This window comes from Centruroides vittatus, unplaced genomic scaffold, assembly GCF_030686945.1.
Source record: "Centruroides vittatus isolate TY-2023 unplaced genomic scaffold, ASM3068694v2 contig_3318, whole genome shotgun sequence".
NCBI classification, from domain to species: domain Eukaryota; kingdom Metazoa; phylum Arthropoda; class Arachnida; order Scorpiones; family Buthidae; genus Centruroides; species Centruroides vittatus.
In genome coordinates this window covers 234,043-255,516 of record NW_027122128.1, presented here as the reverse complement: position 1 = coordinate 255,516, position 21,474 = coordinate 234,043, and the positions used below count along the sequence as shown (strand labels likewise).

General features: G+C 30.9%; 1 protein-coding gene across 3 annotated transcripts in view; it reads left to right on the top strand.

Moving 5' to 3' along the window:
- The window catches only part of LOC136973938 (uncharacterized), a 32,543-nt gene that overhangs the window by 3,409 nt on the left and 7,660 nt on the right, over positions 1 to 21,474 (top strand). The window contains exons 2-8 of one of the 3 annotated variants that reach the window (XM_067268708.1): positions 637 to 780; positions 849 to 2,570; positions 7,967 to 8,147; positions 8,228 to 8,482; positions 8,560 to 8,718; positions 10,477 to 10,614; positions 14,738 to 14,838. In XM_067268708.1, the coding sequence (XP_067124809.1) occupies positions 876 to 2,570; positions 7,967 to 8,147; positions 8,228 to 8,482; positions 8,560 to 8,718; positions 10,477 to 10,614; positions 14,738 to 14,838 (2,529 nt within the window). In that variant the 5' untranslated portion in view covers positions 637 to 780; positions 849 to 875. Of the gene's footprint in view, positions 1 to 483; positions 789 to 848; positions 2,571 to 7,966; positions 8,148 to 8,227; positions 8,483 to 8,559; positions 8,719 to 10,476; positions 10,615 to 14,737; positions 14,839 to 21,474 lie in introns of those variants that run through there. The other 2 variants (XM_067268707.1, XM_067268709.1) reach the window with 2 other exon arrangements.

Below are 21,474 nucleotides of genomic sequence, written 5' to 3'. Positions count from 1 at the left end.
CTGAAGTTGCTTTTATTGCTAATTTGTTGTAAGTTTAACAAAACCAATGATTATATTCCAGGGTATTATTTCATATATGGATGTTTTTATTGATTTCTAGAGTTACTTTTTTAACTTATAAGCACAAATAAAAGAATTAAAATACTATATAGATACAGAATTAGTACTACCCATATGTAATGTACAGTCTTATTTTTCCCTCACAAACCTGGGCAAAAAAGTGCACATTATACACAGCAAAATATGGTATGCCGACTGAACTGAATACACTTAGGATAGATTTGTAAAGTCAAATGAGTTTATGACTGACTAAATAGTAATTCATTTAAGTACTAATTCAAGTCAATGTATGTGTGCTATTCTAATGGCATTTCAAATAAAACTAACAAAATTCACAAAGGAATGAGTTAGTTTACATTACATGTACATTACTACTCAAAATATAAACTCATATAAGGAGTTTGTGCCCACTCTGCGTGTACATTAACAAATTTATCATTCTAAGATATTTGTTAAGATAAAATATTATATTATGAAAATTTTGGCCCTGCATTTTAATGAATATTCAGTTAATTACTAATTGGATTTCATAATTAATATCATAATGATTTACTCATATATTTCTTTCTATTCCAGGATTTATAAAAGTTTGGAAGAATGTGGACCTTGACAGTCTATTCAAAAACATATTTAAAAATTTTTCATCTAAATTTTATTTTATAATAAAAATAAATGATTTTATATATATGTTAATTTTATTGAAAGAGTTCTCTTCATTTAAGCAAGATCTTGCTTAAACAAAAGATTGGCGTGACATCCAACCCTCAAATCTTGGTTCTCTTCATTTATATTTAACAGTAGAAATCTTTTTTAACATGGAACAGTTGCAAGTAATTGAAGCAAAAGTAATTTGGATGCCTATTAATGATATTTTATTTGTTGTGAATCAGATCAATGAATATCTTGGACTTCAATTAATAGATGTGAAAGAATTAACACAAAATCTTGAATATTATGAAGAAAATTACACTTTATTTAATTGTAAAATTATACTTGCTGAACCTTTTTCAGAATGTGTGCAGGAAATAATACATAAGTGGTGTAATAAAGAGATCATTGGTGATAATCGCAAATGGTTATCCTTGAATGATATTGAAAAACTTCATTTAGATTTTATATTAGCGGATAAGCAGATAGAAGCAGAAAGTTTTTCTTTTGGAACAGTTGTTGAATTAAATGATTTTATCGAGTTTTATGGTTCCCAAAAACAGAACTCTGATGAGAATTTAGAATATGCTGTAAATGAAATTGAAGTATCATTTGAGCATGATTGTGAAAAGTTCTCTTTATTTTTTGTTGTTTCAAGAAAAGAAACTTACATTAAAGAACCAAATGATGAAATTGCTTTGCCTCACCACTTTGAATTTGATTATTCAAACATTTCTAGAATGTTACTAAATAAGGTCTCAGATTCAAATAATTTTGAAATATATCTTTACTTAAAATATCCTCCATTAATATATGGAATTGAAGAACGACAGAAACCAGAATATTTTGACGATGAAAGTTCTTATGAAGATTTAGATGCAGTTCCAGTTCGAAAGACCAAATTTGCAGACTGTTTAGAATCGAATATTACCTTATCAACAGTATTAAAGTTAGAAATTCCTTGGTATTCTGCTTGGGAAGCTGTCTGTAATTTTGTACACAATTGTAAAGAAGTTGAGTGCTTTATTTCTCCAATTCGTACAAGTTTTAAGAATGAAATATATCCTGTTCCAGAAATTGAAGTTAATTTCAATTGTAATTATGCTTTGCAGTGTATTTTTTCCAGGAATAATGACATTATCATGCAGTTACACATGAGGAATGAATTAATATCAGTTCAACAAAAATTAAATGAGCTCGCAAATCAGGATCCAAATGCATTAGAAAAGGCATTATATAAAATATATTTTGCATTGGAAAGAAACAATATTGTGATATTTTCTAATGCTCTGAATTCTCTTTTTTCAAAATACAACCATATTACTAACTTAAATAATGATTATTCTAATTTAGTGAGGTTAAGACAAGCTATATTAACACCCACAAGAATAATTTTCCTAAGTCCACTGACATATTTAAGCAATGGATTATTTAAAAAGTTTGATGCAGATTACGCCATCCGTTTATCTGTGAGAGATGAGAATTTTCAATATTTAACAGATTCATTAGCAGAAGAATCATCACAAAATAAAATTATTCCTACAATTGAAAAAAAATTAAAAGAAGGATTTAAAATTGGTGATAGACAATATAATATCTTAGGATATAATTCTAAGATGCTAAAAGATCACTCTATAATGTTCTGTGCAGAAGATTCAAATGGAAATAGTATGGAAACTATTTTAAAAAGCATGTCAAACTCAAAGCAATTGAATGATACCAATGGACACATGAAATTTATGGAAGAAATGCTCACAGAATCTTTAACTTCATTAGAAGTCAATGGAATAAATATCTCAGAAATCCATGATAAAAACATTCCATCTGGAAGTGGTAGAATATCTCCTGAAGTTATAAAAATGGTAAGTTTTTTTTTACTGTATAAAATAAAATATTAACATTTTTCTATGGTATTAATTCATCTCTAATAACAAGTGCTGGGAGTTTTAACTTGTTAGTAACTAACCTACAAAATACAGATATAGCAAGTAATCATTTGATAATCATTAATTATACTAATCAGCTCCTCTGCCAATTAATCATCACTTGATGATTAACATTCGAACAGCAATTCCAACGAAATTCATATTACCTGAGGAAGAACCGACATTTAGGGTTCGAAAACATTTGTAAAGACCTATTTTTTGGGTTAATTACAAGTGTGAAGAAGAATGAATACACACCGGTAACAGGTTAGAATAGTGGTTGTTACTAATTTCTGGTGTTGAGAAGGAGATTTGTACTTGATGATTAATTGATCAGAATACTAATAATAATGGAGGGCATACTTTGAGGGACTTTTGAATACAGAGAATGAAAGAACGAACAGAGAGGAAGGAAGCCGAAACATGGGCATGGTACAGATGGTAACTAGAGAAGAAGTGGAAAGGGCCCTAAAGAGGATGAAGAACGGTAAAGCGGAGGGCCCAGATGGAATCCCTGTAGAGGTGTGGAAGTCATTGGGGAGGAAGGGTATTGATCTGCTATGGGACCTATTCAAAAAAAGTCTTTGAGCAGGAGGAAATACCTAACGAATGGAGAGAAAGTATACTGGTACCTATCTACAAAGGAAAAGGGATGTTCAAGATTGTAAAAATTATAGAGGAATAAAGTTGATGTCTCACACGATGAAGATTTTGGAAAGGGTTTTGGACGGAAGGTTGAGAGCAGAGGTGACCATTTCAGGAGAGCAGTTTGGATTCATGCCAGGACGATCAACAGTCGATGCCATTTTTGCCCTTCGGCAAATGTTGGAAAAATATTGGGAGAAGCAAACACAGCTGCATATGGCATTCATTGACCTGGAGAAAGCTTATGATACGGTGCCTAGACAAGAGCTCTGGAGGTGTCTAAGGGAAAAGCTGGTTCCTGAAAAGTATGTTAGATTGATCCAGGAACTGTATAGGGATGTGGCCACAAAGGTTAGGAGCTGTGTTGGAGTGTCCCGGTGCTTCAAGGTGGGAGTTGGTTTACATCAAGGGTCAGCACTGAGCCCCTTCTTGTTTAACATGCTGATGGAGGTGATCACGGACGAGGTCAGAGAAGAGGCACCTTGGACCATGTTGTATGCAGATGATATTGTTCTGTGCGCCGAGACAAAAGAGGAGCTGAGGGTTAAATTGGAAAGGTGGTTGGGTGTGTTGGAAGGGAGGGGCATGAGGGTGAGCAGAAGTAAAACAGAGTATATGTGTAGTGGGGAGGTGGATGGTGCCCGGGAGAGTGATCTGGAGTTGAGGGGAGACGTATTTCGCAGAGTCAATACCTTTAAGTACCTGGGGTCAACTATGGCTGAGGATGGAGGTGTGGATAAGGAGGTGACAGGCAGGATTCAGGCTGGTTGGAGGAATTGGAGGGATATGTCAGGTGTGTTGTGTGATAAGAGGGTGCCGCTTAGGTTGAAAGGGAAAGTTTATCGGATGGTGGTGAGACCAGCTATGCTGTATGCTATTGAGACTGTGAGCTTAAGGAAAACCCATGTCAAAAGGATGGAAGTGGCGGAGATGAGGATGCTCCGTTGGATGTGTGGGGTTACGAGAAGGGATCACATTCGAAATGAATGTGTGAGGGGGACTGTGAAAGTTGCGAACATAGAAGCAAAGATACAGGAAGCAAGGTTGAAGTGGTTTGGTCATGTGGTACGAAGGGAAGAAGAGTATGTGGGAAGAAGGGTTATGCAGATGACAGTGAGGGGGAGGAGGAGGCGGGGACGGCCGCGGAAACGGTGGATGGATCTTGTGGCGGAGGACTTGAGAGAAAGGCATCTGAATGTGGAGGCAGCCCAAGACAGGGAGCAGTGGAGACGACTCATCAGAAACAGCAACCCTACATAGAGTGAGAAAAGCCGAGGAAGAAGAAGAATACTAATAATAATCCAATTGGAGTAATTCGTAAATACTTCTTAAATTTAAAATTTTTACATTGACATTAAAAAAATGAATGACGTTTAGAGAAATGACAACTTTATTAACAGTGATAATCTAGGATAATCATAGTGACACATCTGATTCTTTTAGAAACTGCCAGATATTCATAACTGTTTTTATTCTGAAATTTTTTTTCAAATTGAAAATGTTCTGTTGATTCTAATAAATTTTTACAAATATATATTTTTTAAGGATTAAACTTCAATTTTATTCATAACCAGTTTTCAAATCTGATCAATTTGTTTTCAATTTTAAACAAGTACAGTCAACAACATAAGTAAATCACCAACTAATTCCAATCGTGAAGATTGAAGATGGTGACATGGGATCAAATTTGATGTAATGCATAATCCAGACTAGATCAATTGAATATTAACGTTAACTTAGAAATGTGCTTCAAGTAACTTTATTCATTCTAAATTTTAATAAATTTTTTGAACTCATTTATTGGGCTGCAATTTTTTTCAAATTGCAGGCCTATAAATTTCAACTGTTGTCCATTTGTCCTTAATCCCAAGAACAGTGTTAGATAGATGAAAACCAAGACCATATGTGGAAAACTTAGGAGCAGTAAGTCCTGATTAACTATATAAGAACTTCCAGTGTAAACCAGAAGTAACATTATTTCAATTGAAAAATTTTTCTTGAAAGAAGTTATATAAATGACCAGCACAACTCTATTGCTTACCGGAATGTATGATGTACAGGGGCAAGGCACTACTAAACTTAAATGCATTGTGATGAAAAATTGCAGTCCAACATTGTGACAATGTCATAATAAATAATTGCTCATTATCTTTTTAATTTCATTTTATACTTATTCCATTAATATTTGTCCTGAATTGAAATTTTCGTTAAAAAGGTACGTCTTAAAAAGCTAAAATGGCTTTTTAAATGCCAAAATATTAAACCGAGGGTAAAAAAAGATATATTTCTAACCGCTTGGGACAACATTATTCCACCGCAGTGTTTAATTGACGCCTTGGAGCACGGCCCTTCTTTTGCTCCGACACCGCTAATACGCCCGGAAAGTATTATACCAAACGTTGAAAATCTCATAAAGGGTATGAAATTAACCACACAGGATTATTACAGATGGAAAACAAGAATATATGCCGAAAAAGTAAAACGTAACAACTCAACAAATATAGTTTTCCAGCAGCGCATTAAGGAAACAAAGGAATGGCTCCAAAAAAATGATGTGGTTCTCTTAAAGGCGGACAAATCGAAAGGTCTTGTACTCATCAAACGAAGCTCGTATAGGGAAAAGTTAAATGAATACATCGATAGCATGGAATGTCATCTTGCCCCGAATAATTACTTGGAAGCATTGCAACAAAGAGTGATAAGATTCACCCTAACTCCTCTAGCGAAATTGCTACATATGGATGCTGCCACTTTACAAGCTCCCAGGACTCCGAGAATGTTTGCTTTCGGAAAAACGCATAAAACAGGTTCCCAATTACGCCCTGTAGTGGAAAAGTGTAATGCTCCGACGTTCAAGATAGAAAAAGTACTTCTTAAATTTATACAAAGTAATATGCAAGTTTCGCCGTTTTCGATCAAAAACTCGATAGAATTGATCCAAAAACTTGAGGATGTTACGCTCATGAATGAGGAGTGTTTGACGGTATTAGATTACAAGGCATTATACCCTTTCATCAAGCTGCCTCCTTGCTTTTGTGCCTTGCGGGACTTTTTATTCGCCAATATTAAGAACGCTGCAAAGTACCACACCCAGATCTTGGAATTAGCGGACTTGATATGTCACACATCTTTCTTTGGCTTCGAGGACAAAACTTATATACAGGGGCGAGGAGTACCGATGGGTAGCCCTATGTCTTATATACTCTGCGAATTGGTACTCCGCAAGCTAGAAAGCAGTATTCTCCCGATAGTAGGGGATGATATTTTATTATACGTGAGATACGTGGACGACATCTTTATCGTGTGGAAGGACAATCGCAACATCAAAAAGTTTATAGATTTAATGAATCAAAACCCCTATGGTTTAACTCTAGAGTTAGATCAGCAAAGTTATAATAGTGTTAATTTCTTGGATCTCACTATAACATGTGTAGGAGGGGAAATCCGCACAAATGTCTATCAGAAACCGACATCAGTCCCAATCGTTATCCCTAGGAACTCCGCAGACCCGGGGCATATCAAGATGGCAGTATTTCGCTCGTGGATACAGAGAGCGCACACACACTGCACCAATGTTTTAGATACAATTAAAGAGCTACAATACATCCGAACAACGGCTTTGCAACATGGCTACAGAACAGAAAAAACAGATGCTCTCATCAAGAAAGACCATAACCGAACGCGTGGGAGGAGTAGAAACCAACCAAGAGAGAAAGTGATCCTCGATTACATTCCTTTTCTTAAGCCGTTAGTTAAAAGGATTTCCAGGAGTAGGAATTTGCAGGTTATTTATCGACGTAATCCGACCATATACAAGCTTTTAAGGAATGATAAGATGAAGTATGAGCGTAACTCACTAACAGGAATTTATTCGATACCATTAAGGGATCATAGGTTCGATTCTAAATTAGTATATATAGGGGCAACTTTGAGAAATTTAAAAAAGAGGATTAATGAACACAAGCGATCGGTGGAAAAATCAGTTGATAGTACCGTCCTGGCCAGTTATGCTAAGCAGCAAGGCATCACGGTCTTTTGGAACCAAGCCTCTATCATCGGGGCTACTAGATCGAGACACGCAATAAAGTTTTTCGAAAAATTGGAAATCCACAGAGCACAGAGAAGTACGCAATGCATTAATTATAGGTACGCTGATGGGCTTTCCACAGCTTGGAAATCTTTGTGCGATGATTTGGGCTAAACATAGAAGTACGATAAATCCTAGAGCTGATATTGTTTTAAATCTTTAATGACGGATGAAGGCATTTGTAAAGAAATACTGCGATAATCCGTGATTGGTTTAAACCGCACGTTGGTTTTTTGTTTCGTTTTTATTTTTTGTTTTATTTTTATTTTATTTTTATTTGTTGATGAAATATTGACATAATTTTGTAAATTACGATAATCCTGTTTATTTTATTTTATTTTTATTTTTTATGTATTTATTTATTTATTGTAATCGTACCGTTAATTTATGTAATATTTGTTCGAATTTCATATTTAATTTAAAGATGTAACTGAAGATGGACGCTTAATGCGTTTGAAAACGTTCTTAGGATTAAAGAATTTTTGCAGAAGTTGGAATGGTTGATTATTTTATTTTATTTTATTTTATATTGAAATTTTCTTTATAGTAGGTTCTTGTCTTATTTTAACCTACATTTGTATTCATTTTATTCAATTTTTAGGTCTGTGATAAATTAGAATTAGATTATATTCCATCTGCTATGAAGGTTTTATATGCAGGATGTGAACTAACATTATCCATGTGGCCGGGTTTGGAAGGAAAACAAATTATTTTCAAAAAGAGTGAAAATAATTTTGCATCTTGTAATACCCATATAGAAATTTTAAAAATCAGCAAACCAAGTAAGTAGACAAAAAAATTGGTTAACTTAAAAATTAATATTTGACTAACTGAATCAAATAATTTGAATAAATTATTTCAGAACTTGTCCATCTTAATCGTTTGCTTGTCATGATACTGTCACAACTAAATGTTAAGGATGTAACATTTTTTAATCTTCAAGAAAAAATGTTGAAGACTATGTTAAGATGTTTTGTTAATGAAGCAAAGGCAAAGCATTTATTTAAAGCACATAATTTATTTTCTATTAATTATGATGATTTGCAAGAGGACTTTGAATTATTACAAGAACCATTTTTTCAGTCATTACTGCAAACAATTATTTTGAAGCAATTGGGTAGAAATTTTATCACATAAAAATCAAAATAAAATCTTGATTTATTTGTTTTTAATATATCTATGATTCTTTGTTAGATAACTTACGAAAAGATACACAAATATCAATTCCTTCCAGCAAGGGTAGAACTATGCTTGGAATTGTAGATGAAACAAAGTTATTAAATCCTGGAGAAGTATTTTTGCAATGTTCTAAAGACATATGGAACAATAATACAGAAACTGATATTATAACTGGTAACTAATTATTAATAATATCTATCAAATACATAAAATATATTTAATTTTTAACTTTTTAACATTTTTTATACAAATTTAAATCAATATTTTTAGTAAATTCAGTTCAGGTAATTTAAATTACATTAAAATTTTCAATAACATCAGAAAATTGTTTTCAGTTTGATATTTTGTATGGCTTCTGATGAGTCAATATTATCAAATTATATTTCATTAAATAATCAGTCTATAAATAATTGTGTACAATACATTTTATATGATTGTGTGTGTAAAAATGTTCATCAATTACTTTTTAAATAATTTGATTTAATCAAACTTTGTATATGTAAATCAAAAGAAATCTAGTTTATGATAGGAAGTTTAACAAAAAGGTAAGTAGCTTTGAAGCCATTTTGCAATGCATTAGGTAGATCTCAAATTGAATAATTTGAGAAAGAATACAAAAGGACAGAATTTGAAACTTTTATGTTTGTTCTGTATTTATCCAGGTTGAATTACAATGAAAAAATTTAAAGATATAAAGTTATTAAATACAAATTGTCTTTGGTAACAATGAACTCGTAAAATTACTGATGACGAAAATCTAATCTCATTTGCATATTTAATAGATTTAAGTGCACGACCAAAGGATCTGAGGCAGAGATTTTTTACTTGTTTTATTAATGATATTGTCTTAAAATATTAGTTTCAACTGTATGTAATGTTATTCTCCAAAGGAAATTTCTAATTTCATAGAGTAAAGGTAGCTACAGTAAAGATTTGTTTTATTTTTATACTTATATTCCTTCTATTTTTTATACTCTTGGGATAGCCTAAAGAAAATTCAAAGTAATTTGGGATAAATTATTTTTGTCTTTCCTGATACTAGAGATCTCTCTTTTGAAGGGACATAGGGCTGCTTATATTTATATTTACATGATATCATTAATAGAAGACAAATGCTATGCCTTACACCAGTGATATACAATCTTTTCTGGATTGTTTTTGACCTCAGGTGAACTTTGTATGCCTCTGGCAGGCCTCATGCATTTTTTTCTAATAGAATTGCAGGCTTTAAGTCTGCCAACAGGCTCCATAACCACCTGTACACTAGATACTAAAATACATGTATGCTAGAGTTATGCAAACTAATAATAAACATTTTATTCTCATCTTTTTAATGATTGAGTTTAGTTTGAATGTTCTTTGTCACAAATATCAAGCTTAAATTAGGGTAGCTTAAGTGGTGACATGAGGTATAAAACAGGAAAACAAAATTACATTTCCAAAGTCCCAAGAGCCACATATTAGGACCTTGTGGGTTGCATGTGGGCTGTGAGATTTTTATCACTGACTGCCTTAGACATTATCAGCAAGTCTTAATGAAAAATTTAAGATTTATCTGATTCTGGAGTCAACCCCAAAACATATATATATATATATGTATGTTTTGGGGTATATATATATGTGTGTGTGTGTGTTTTAATTAAATTTAGTTATCATTATAAGGGTTATTATAAGCTCAATTTTCTTCTAGTTTTATTACCTAAGGAATAGAAAATTTTCCAAGATCTACATTTTAATCAGGTTATTTGTAATAACTGATAGATAAAATTATCTTTGTTTTCTTATATTTAATATGAATTGAATTGTATAACTCAAAGTTATATTTTTAACAGCTTTAGTAAAAATCCATCAAAAATATTATAATTATATTAAAAAGAATACTATCAATAATACTGATTAAAGTAGAATTAATTAATGATTTAATATTTTTAGGCTCTGTATTAATTGTTAGAAGTCCATGTATACATCTCAATGATGTTCAGAAGTTTACAGCTGTTGATATTGAAGAATTACATCATATCAAAGATTGCATAGTTTTCTCACAAAAAGTACAGCAAAATTCAATGAAAGGTAAAAATACTCAAATCCTGCTGACATTTTTTAAAATGTTTAAAGATTCTGTACCTTGTTATCTGCATATAATTTTACTACTAATGAGTATTTTCAGTTTTATTTGGTCTATCTTCAGGTTCTTTATGATCAAAATAGAGCATGTTTGTTACATGTAAAGTTTAAAGCATATATATACCATATTTACTCAGATATAAGACAGTCTTACTTATAGGACAAGGTGTGACTTTAGACATCAAAATAAAGAAAATTAGATTTATTAATACAATTCTAATTTTATTTGATTTCATTACAAATAAAATATTATCAAATGCATGTATTAAGGTAAACAACCATGTTTGGCTTTATACGTGATGAGTGAGAAACAAAACCAAAACATTATAATGCGTATGACCGGAAAAAGTTTATTTTTAATGATTTAGAATGTGCAAATATTCATTAAAAATAACAACTTAACTAATATAAAATAACTACATTTATAATCGTTGCAAAATGACCTGTATTTCATTAATCTGTTTATAAGTAATTAGAAATTATTTTCTGCAAATGAATGTGATACAATGCAGTTTTTAATTAATAGATGTAGGATTAAACCAATAAACAAAGGAAAGTGTGTCTTAATTTGTTTACAGTAGGTGCCAACTTACGATAAATAGACTGTAGATCTATAATGACAGCATTAAGTATATACTGTTCACAGAAATTATTTCAAAAATGCAAAGAATCCTTTGCTTGTGCATATAGGACGACCTAGGTTTTTGAAGCAGTGAAAAATGAATAAAAACCTCGTCTTATGTGCGAGTAAATACAGTATATATAAATATATATTTTCATTTGAAAATGCATTTTATTGTATGCACAAAGAATATAATTTAAAAATTTTGAGTAAATAATTTTAAAATACTTTAATAAAATTATCAAATAAATTAATAAGGTATACTCGATAATTGTATGCCTCTACATTGAACTTAGATATTGCATAAATTTTAGCAAGCACACAGGGAAAAGCAAATTATGCTATCAGCAGTTCCTTACAGACAATAAAAACATTAAAATTGATTTCTGTGGACAAAAACAACAAGCTAACCATACCATAAAAGTCTACACCCATCAAAATAGAACCAGGTTTATTACATATGAAAGAATGTATATGCAAAAACAAAAGAATGCCATTAGGCAAATTTAAAATAGTTGCAGATTTTCCAGATTTAATATTGAAGAATTCATAGTTTATGTTGAACGACAAGATCTATAAGCAGCTCAGAGGAATACCAATGTGGTTTCTGGCATCTAGCAATGTAGCCAAATTAGAATAGTCATAAGATGGGTAGAAGACAAGAGCATTAAAAATTACTTGAATAATAACAAACTAATATTAGGGTATGTAATATTGGATTGTTTGGAAAGGCAATGCAAAGTCAAAGCCAACTATCTAATGAAATTTATAAATCAAAACTCAATAGGAGTATTCATCATTTATAACTCTTCTGTCATCCTATTGGATGACGGAAGAGTTATGAATGCATCTCATTAGCAGTAAATGCTTTTATACATTGGAAATCATTTGATAAAATGGCTCATAAATTATCTGCATATGGAGCTTTGGTAAGTAGAGCAATCACATTCCTCAAAACCATAAGCAATCTTATGAAAGGGGCAATTGCAACAAGATAAAATAAAGAACAAAAGAAATTTTAAGAGTTAAAGGTAAAACAGCAACATCATTAACAGTGTAATTCCCTTAGCATGAGAGCAGTTAAATGGAAATTATATATGTATGTAACAAACTTATCCAGCTTCGTAAGGGGATGCAAACCCAACAATATCATGATGTGTATTCCTCCCTCAAGGATTAACAGATATCAAGAAGTTTTTACTTCCACAATGTTTTACACATAAGTAACTTATTGAATGCACCATGGTTTCAGTCAACCCTTTGCAACTCCTTCACTGTTTTTTTCCTTTTAAGGGAGCTGTTTCCTAAGCACTGTTCCTAATAGTGCCTGATCCTTTCAATATATATATATATATATATATATATATGTGTGTGTGTGTGTGTGTGTGTGTGTATCTTAGAGTTTATTGATACTTGGGATAAAGAGTTTTTTGTCCTTTTCCCACACATGCTCACTATTCATTCTTTGATGATTTCCTCTACCCACTTGGTGGTTACATATGATGAGACAAAGTTCAAAAAGAGAAAAGTTGGCTGCCACACCAATTCTCTAGTTTTTATGCCTTAGTATATGTCATTTTTGTACACTGAACCTTTGTAGATGTCACCTTTTGACATATCACCTTGGCATTCAATTAGAATTCCTCTTACAGTGTTGCAGGAATAGTATAACACCAAAATGTATTTTGTTGAATTGCAGCTTTTACCTAAGGTGTATTCAATCATTAATACTGAAAGTTGACATAAGTTCTTAAATAGACTCATTCCTGAATAGAAAGAAAAATTTGAATTCCTTTTTGAATATTTAATTCAAAATATGTCTGAATACAAAATAAAAATGAATTCAAAAATATGTTTTCCATTTTTGAATATTTAATGTTCCTCTTTTTAAAAATTTTAATGTTCCAAAGTTGTTCTTTACCTGAAGATGACTTTGGTAAAAATGTCAAAAGTGTTTGTGTTGATAATAAAAACTGTTTAATGCCAATAAACAGTAGTTGTTTCTTGTTTTAATGGATAATATGTTGGCAAGGTGATCTAATCATTTTTATATATCACCTTATCCTTTTCAACAATTAGGGCATGTTCTGAAGATGGCCCAGTTGAACTTATTTGGATGCACACCTAACAAAGCATGACCATTATTGCCTCCAGCAGTAAGTACAAATGAGGTGTCCTGGAAACACAGGGTGAGAACAACACAATAAACATCCAAATATGAGATGGAAGTGTACCACCAGTGCAGGCCCTCTTTGATACGTATGAGGCACTGGGCCAAGAAAAGTTTGGAGGCCCCTTAAGGAATTCATAATGAGGGTTAATGTTCATAAATTTTTTCAATTAGCTTTCTCTGCTAAACATATTATTATATTTATGTTTAATAAAATTTATCAAACACATCTTTTGATTCTTTACTGTTTATAATAACTTTATTACTTGTTGCTCTATTCAGTTTTGCATATTTTTGAGGGGTCTCAAATGTCAGGAGGCCTGGGTCCAGGCCCAGGCCCAGTAGGCCCACACTTAAAGATGGGCTCGTATATGTGTCAAAAAGGCAGGATTTGTGTTAGATATTATAAGAATATGGTCATGCAAACAATTAGAAATGATGGGTACATTGTCAAAAAGCAGGGATATATGCAATAAGACTAATATTAGGCAACATAAACTATTTCTACATAACTCCACTTTGCTATCTGTAACAATTAGAATCAAAGAACACTATAAACCAGTAGCAAAGAACATGATAAATTTTGGCTGAAGAGTGATACAGAAGTCTGGAATGCATACAAAGAATGTTTAATGAAGTGTAATTCAGAATAAATCTGTATGCCTAATATGTGTTTAACCTATATCAGTTTCTACATGATAAGCCTGTACTATGATAGCCAGATATTTATTTACTTTTAAGATGAAATATTGAACAGTAATATAAAACATTGCTGCAGATATAAGCATAGAAGAAAGAGATGAAGATATACTGGAATGAGCATGAAATTATTTCAAAATGTAAATCAAATGTCCCACTGAGAGTTTTAGAGTAAATTTACATATACTGTATCACTAAACACAAAAAAGTTATAAAAACCATGATGCAAAAGAAATATACAGTATTAGTGTTGGAAAGTGATATTAAGCAAACTAAATTTCAATTTTCAAAAACAAATTTCAGAAGAAAAAATCTTAATTTTTTACATACTGCTTGAATAAAAGATATAGCTGAAGTAAATATAAATATCTTACTAAACCCGATACATTGCAATAACACTATTTCAACTGCCATATATCATCGGGCTATAATTTTGCATAATAACTGTATATAAGTTAGATAATTATGGAGATTTTTCTTGTTTTGAATGATTATTTGATATTTTTATCACTTATTGAAAGAGGAAAGTTTATTCATTGAAAGATTTTTATGATAGTATTTTTTCTTTTAATTCACAGTATCTTATGGTGATGAATATTTAGTAATTTGGATGGATGAATTACAGTTTCCTTGTTTGAATCCTTTAGTTAAGGAAGAAGAAGTTTCACAGTCTGTGATAGTAAGTGATTTTGCACTGTAATTTTATTCTTCAAGTTGAATGTAACAAAAAATGTTTTAATTAGTGTATTTCTTAATATTTATATTAATATTAAATATAATATGTATCAACAGTAGCCAAAAACATTAGCAGGGCATCTCATGCAACATATCTGACTATTCATAAATTCTGCATGAAAAGTTTAGTTAACAATGTTATACTGTTTCTAAAACAATAAAAATATGATATGAGAACGGAAAAACAAATTTAATTTGACTGAAATCAAAATATGTATATCTGTATATGTATTAAAAGCAAAATATTCTGTCCCCACTGAAACTGAAACCATCACTTTACAAAGAAGTAGCATGTAAGTAGTTCACAATGGGTCACATGTGGGGATCTACAATTTGTCCCTGAAAAGACCACCCTTTAACTTCCTTTGTGGATTCAGCATGAATTTGTGAAAAGGGTTAACAAAGTGGAATTGAGGTCTTTGTGTATGGATAAGAAACACAAAGACCTCATTTTTGACTTGGACTTGGTGTTGAAGAGATAGTTATTCATTTGCTCCTGTAGCAACTATTCTTTAAGTTTGATTTTTGAATAGTGACCTTTGGTTATAAACAGATTTACTTTTAGTTTTTACATTATTTTTAATAATATATATATATATATATATATTAAAAGCAAAATGTTCCGTCACCAGCACACACAAATTACATAAATTTAAAAATTAATTTGATTTAAATTTGAAAATTTCAAAACAACCTTTAAACAATTTTGAAAACATTTTTATTTGATTTTAATTTAGTTTTGATTTTATTTTTGGTTTTGGTACAAAGGCCAGAATTTTAATTATTATTTTATTATTTTTAGTTTTCATTAATATTTAAGTTTAATTTATTTAGTATTAATTTTGTTTCAGTTTTTATAATTATTTTTTAATAATTTTTATTTATTTATTTAATTTTGCCTGCATTTTTTGAACCTTTAATTAGAATTTTTTCAGTTACCATATATTTCTGCAGATAAGACGAGGTATAAATTTTTGTCAAAGTTTTATAGTTTTAGCATATATCTGTCCTATAAGACGACCCCCAAACTATCAATGGCCTATGAATTTAGTTTAGATCAGCAATCATCATCTGGAAAATAATACTGTACAGCGTATACAGAATTATGTCCTATTTGTAATTTTTCAAATGAACAAATTTTATTTTTTGCCTTGCTATTGTTACAAACATTTGCATTTATTTGGGCATTCGGGTAATGACCGTGACTATTTATAAAAATGTCGGGTTATTCTATTTTGCGAACATGCCCTACTCTCTACTAGTAAATAATTATGGTTTGTCCGTTTTTTATAATGGTTTTAATTTATATAAATTTCAATCTAATTTTTTTGTATCTGTCCTATAAGATGATGACCCTGGATTTTGGGGGCCTTTTTTTATGATTCAACTATCGTCTTATCTGCGGAAATATACGGTAATTGCAACTCATTTTTCTTTTGCAACATAACTAAAGTAATTGTTTCAGCATTGTTTTGCACAAAAGATAATCAGATTTAAATTTATTTTAATTCTTTTAGTAATTTCATTAACTTTTGTTTCATAAATTTGCCTGTTTTTTAAAAAATTTTTTAAATTTAATTTTTAGTGAGTTAACATTAATTGAACTATTGGGCTACCTAGTTGTTATATATAATATATTTTGATATGCTGATTTCTATTGCCAACAAGGAAATGTTACTAACCAGTTTTAAATTTGAATGTACAGTAAACAAAGTAATAAAGCAATAAAACAAAATTACTCTTTTCCAAGTAACTATAGGTCAGTATAAGATATATTGGTCAAGAAATGCTATGAAATAGATTAAATACATGTTATTTTGTGTAATTAATTTAAATGTTATTTTTCAAATTTTTGTTAAAACTATTTATAAAGAAAATTATAGCAATATCAGGATTCAAAATCAGGACAGAATTGTAATAGGCAGAGGTCAGTCACCAAGAATGTATTGTCTGGAACTAGTGTTGCCACCTTTACGAAATCACTGACCCGGATGGCAAGTCAGGTTTGTTCAAACAGAAGTTTCTGCCATATGCGCAATGTCATTTTACAGTGCAAAGAAAACATGCATGCTGGTTCTAAATCAGTTATGTTAGGGACTAGGGACATGTATGTTACTCCTATGCAAGTAAAAAAACAAGAAAAAAGGTTGAGAGGCAGATTGTGCATCATATGTCAGCATAAACAGAGTAACATGGCCAAATGGCAGATGAGTTTCAGTGAGTGTGAGGTCTTTCGTTGTTCAAATGGTATAAATTTATAACAATACTAGATGACCCGGCCACGCGTTGTTGTGGCTCAAAATGTATCTATTATAAATGTATAACATTTCCCCCGTGGGGGGAATTTCAAAAAATCCCTTCTTAGTGTACATTCTCTTGACGTACCCTATTAAAATGCAATCAAAAATGCATCTAAAATAGTATAATAAAAGCTAAGTTCTTCACAGTAAGCCTTAATCCTGTCCCTCTCCCCCGCAAGGAAATATCGAAAAATCCCTTTCTAGTGTATATTTTGTTGACGTAACCTATTAAAACACAATGAAAAACGCAAAAAACCGCATGTAAAATAGTATAATAGAAGTCGAGTTCTTCATGGTAAGCCTTAATCCCGTCCATCTCCCCCAGTAGGGGGAATTTTGACATGTATATTATATAAAAACACATGCGTTTTCAAATGCAGTGTTGTGTCAAAATTTCAAAGGAATCAGCAGGAACAAACAAACGTTATTTTATTTATATAGATAGATAGAAAATGATCTGCTTTAGTCCATTCTCACAGAAAAGCATAATGCCTCACATAAAAGCAAACTTAGGTCGTCGGAAGTTAGTGCCATCTGTTGGACATAAAAGCCTTAATCCATATATAAAGATATTTTTGGAAGGGGGAAATGGTGGTCTTCACATACGCCAGAAACCTTTGCGGGGGTGTATTAAACAACTTCCTGAAGTTTCATGGCAATCAGATAAATGGTGTGGTAATGCATGAAGGACAAACACACAGACAGACAGACATACATTCGTTTTTATATATATAGATTTGCAAGAACTTTGTTTCATCGTAATTTCACAATTTCTATGAAATTCCCGGACAAAATTAATAGTTCACCTGGACTGTCTGGGTGAAAACCGGATGGGTGGTAACACTATCTGGAACACAGAGCTAATAAATGGTGGTTCCTTTTTTGGGAAGGACTATGTCTTTAAATAATTAATTTTTTTGTTAATTATTAGGTGTAACTGTAGATGCCAGTTGTTCAATAATATTTTATGTATACAGGAGGCTGCAAACTGCAGAAGTTTTATTCAGATTTGTGCACCCTTCGTGTAAATAAGTTATTGTCTATTTGTAATAACATAGAATAAGTTTTATTAATTTTAAACCATTACCATACAAAACTATGCTTGTGATTTGCTAATTTCAAAAACTATGTGTTTGTGAGGGGCTGCGGAGTTGGTATAACTCATATATCACTTAATCGGGTGTCCAGTCGATTAAACTTGGCCTGCCAGGTCAAAGGATGACTTCCTGAGACTTTAATGAGAAACAGGATTTTGTGAGGATTCCCTGTAAGTTGTTTTCCTGACACCAGCCTATTTATAGTGTTAGGCACGCTAACATTCGTTTGCGAGGAATTTTGAGTGGGAGGCAATGAGATGATATGAAGCAAGTTCTTGGGATCTGGAACAACAAAAATTCAAAGTTCTTTAGAGAATCAGCGGATATCTTCAACGGCAGACTGGAGTGAAGACTTCCAGGTTTGAAATGGATCTTCTCTTCTCAAGGAATGGCGGCAAACTCCTCACTCAAAGTGCGAAATTCAGTATATTTTAAAGATTTTGTCCAATCAAAATAAAGGATTTTCTATACACCAACGAGGGGTGAATCTTCGTATGACGCTAAAATTTTATGATAGAGGTGGTGATAAGGGTTTGGCAGAAAGGAAAGTTAACTTCCTTTGCATTGGAAGTATGTTGAAACATCTTCCTTTTCTCTCAACCCAAAAATGGGAGGATTTTGGTCCTTTTCTCAATCAATTTAGTACAAACTTTAAGAAACAATATTTTAATTCATAGAGATGTCCAATCTCTTATTTTAAAGTAAGAGAAAAGCTAAAACATAAGACTTTTAAAAATGGGAAATGAAAGTTCTGTGTACTTCCGTTATCAAGTTGTTTCTGCTTGAAACTTCCTTCGAAATAAACGCAAAGTTTAAGTGAAAAATTTAAGTAATAAAATGTAATATAAAGAGCAGATCTCACATGTTAATTAATCATATTCTTCACTTACAAAATTTGAACAATTCTTACAAAGCACTTTTACAAAAAGAGCATATCTGTTTTCTAAATATTATTTATTAGAGAGACTTTGAAACTTAAACATTATTATCTATCTGTAAAAACAAGGGAAACTATATATCATCATTTCTAGATAAAACTGTATTAAAAAAATTTATGATATAAGCAAATGATAAGTGTTTTACTTATAATTCTGTTTTTTTCACATATTCTAGATATTGTTTCATTAACTTTATTACATCTAACATGACTGTCAGCATGCATTTCATCAGTATTCATTAAAAGTTTACATGGACTGTGTTTAGCTAAGCAAGTTTATTAGAAATTTTGAATTCTGATTCTGACTTCTCTGTCTTCAGAACAGATACATAAAAGTATATAACGTTCAGTACATTCAAAGAAAGTTACATCAATATTATAAAGTTTTATATACATTTCAAGTGTTATTTACATGTTTATACAAGCTGTTTTGAAGATGGAGAAAGTTTACTCTGAGAACTTAAATAATGTGTTTTCAAAAAATCATTCGATAAGCAAGTTTGATTTCTTGGAATGAATCAATAAGTTTCTTTTATATTAAACTTAATTCCTTAATTGTTGATATGTTAAAAATTTACTGTTTTCTCTGTGCAAATTTTTCAAGTAAATAGTAAAATTGTGAAAAATTCATACATGAAATGAATAAAATTATTTTGTTACTTTGCATTCTGAAAACATAAAATTAATTATATGTTGTGATATTTCGATATTTTAATTTTAATTTATAATGACTGTTTTTAAAGTTTAACATTAAGCTTAATACCAACAGATAGTAATTTCAGTATTTATATACCGATCTAGTGCAATACAGGGTTGCAGAATATGTTCAATCACACAAACAAGACTGAGAAAGTTTATGGTAGAAAAAATATTATGGCAATAGCTGCAAAAACATTAAAATAAAATGGAGTAGCATCTTGGTAGACATTAATTGAGAAAATTTGCCAAAACTCAGGGAAACTCTGTGATTTAGAAGTGAAATTAGTGTGTTATTTACTTTGTTTCAGTCACTTGTTATATTGCTGCCTACATACACTATTATGTTTTGCAGTAAGAGGAAGTTGGTCTTGCTTACCAAACCACAGTTTTGATTCTTACTAGTGATGAAAAATATTTCACTACCAGTGATTTAATTGCCATTGCTAAAAAGTCACCAGTATCACCAGAGTTGATAGATATACTGGGCCTTGTGCTAAGCTCTTCAGCAGAATTAATATCTCAGGTTGCCAATAGCTGGTGTGAGAGTCGCTGTTAAATGAGAAGAAGTTTGTTTATATGTTTGGTTAGTAGGTAATTTTCCCATTTTCAAGCACATTTTTTAATTTTATATCATGTATAAAGAAAGAAAAAGTATATTTGGTTTATAAAAGAAATTAATAAGATGATGATTTTAAATTACAAATGAGGATATAGATAAATCGAAAATGGTTATATTTTTGATTTAATTTATCCAGGTTTTAAATAGATATCTTTTAAAACTGTTAAAACTAATATCTCAAATACTGTAGTAGAGATAACAGAGACTTATTACACTTCTACTGCTACTGGTAACATAAAAATGACACTTCTTTTATCAGAATGCAATCTTCTGTCATTTTAATGTTTCCAGTAGCATTGTGATAAATCTCTATTATCTCTACTATAGTATTCGAGATATTAGTTTTAACAATTTTCAAGACAAGAAGCTCTACTATAACGTTTAAAACTGTTATATTGCTACATATCGTAAATGAAAGTTTTGTACATAATATTCTTGTATAATATATCTGTTTAATAAATAGGTAATGATAAAATAAGTAAATAAATTTGCATTTTACTGTTTTGTTTTATTACATATGTATGACAATTATGAAAACCATAGCTTATCATCTGATATATATAAATAGTCATAGAAATTTAATTCAGGTAAAGAAAAACTATTTTTTAAATAATTTATTAACTTTAACACTACATAAAGTGTGATATACAATTTTACTTGATTTAGTGTAGTGAGAAAGTATTTGGGATAAAACAGTTTTGTATTTTGGCATGAGAAATTACATTTCTTATGACACATTGGCTCTATGTAATTTGGTAATTTATATAATATTCTGCACTATCAAAAGTAAAATATGAATGAAGATTTATCGATGGTCTACACCTGTCCTTTATTTATATAGGTTTAAAATATCACTAACATGTCTTTCTTTTCGCCTCCATGTTATCACTAATCACTATTGCTGTCAATATCTAACAATATTGTCTGA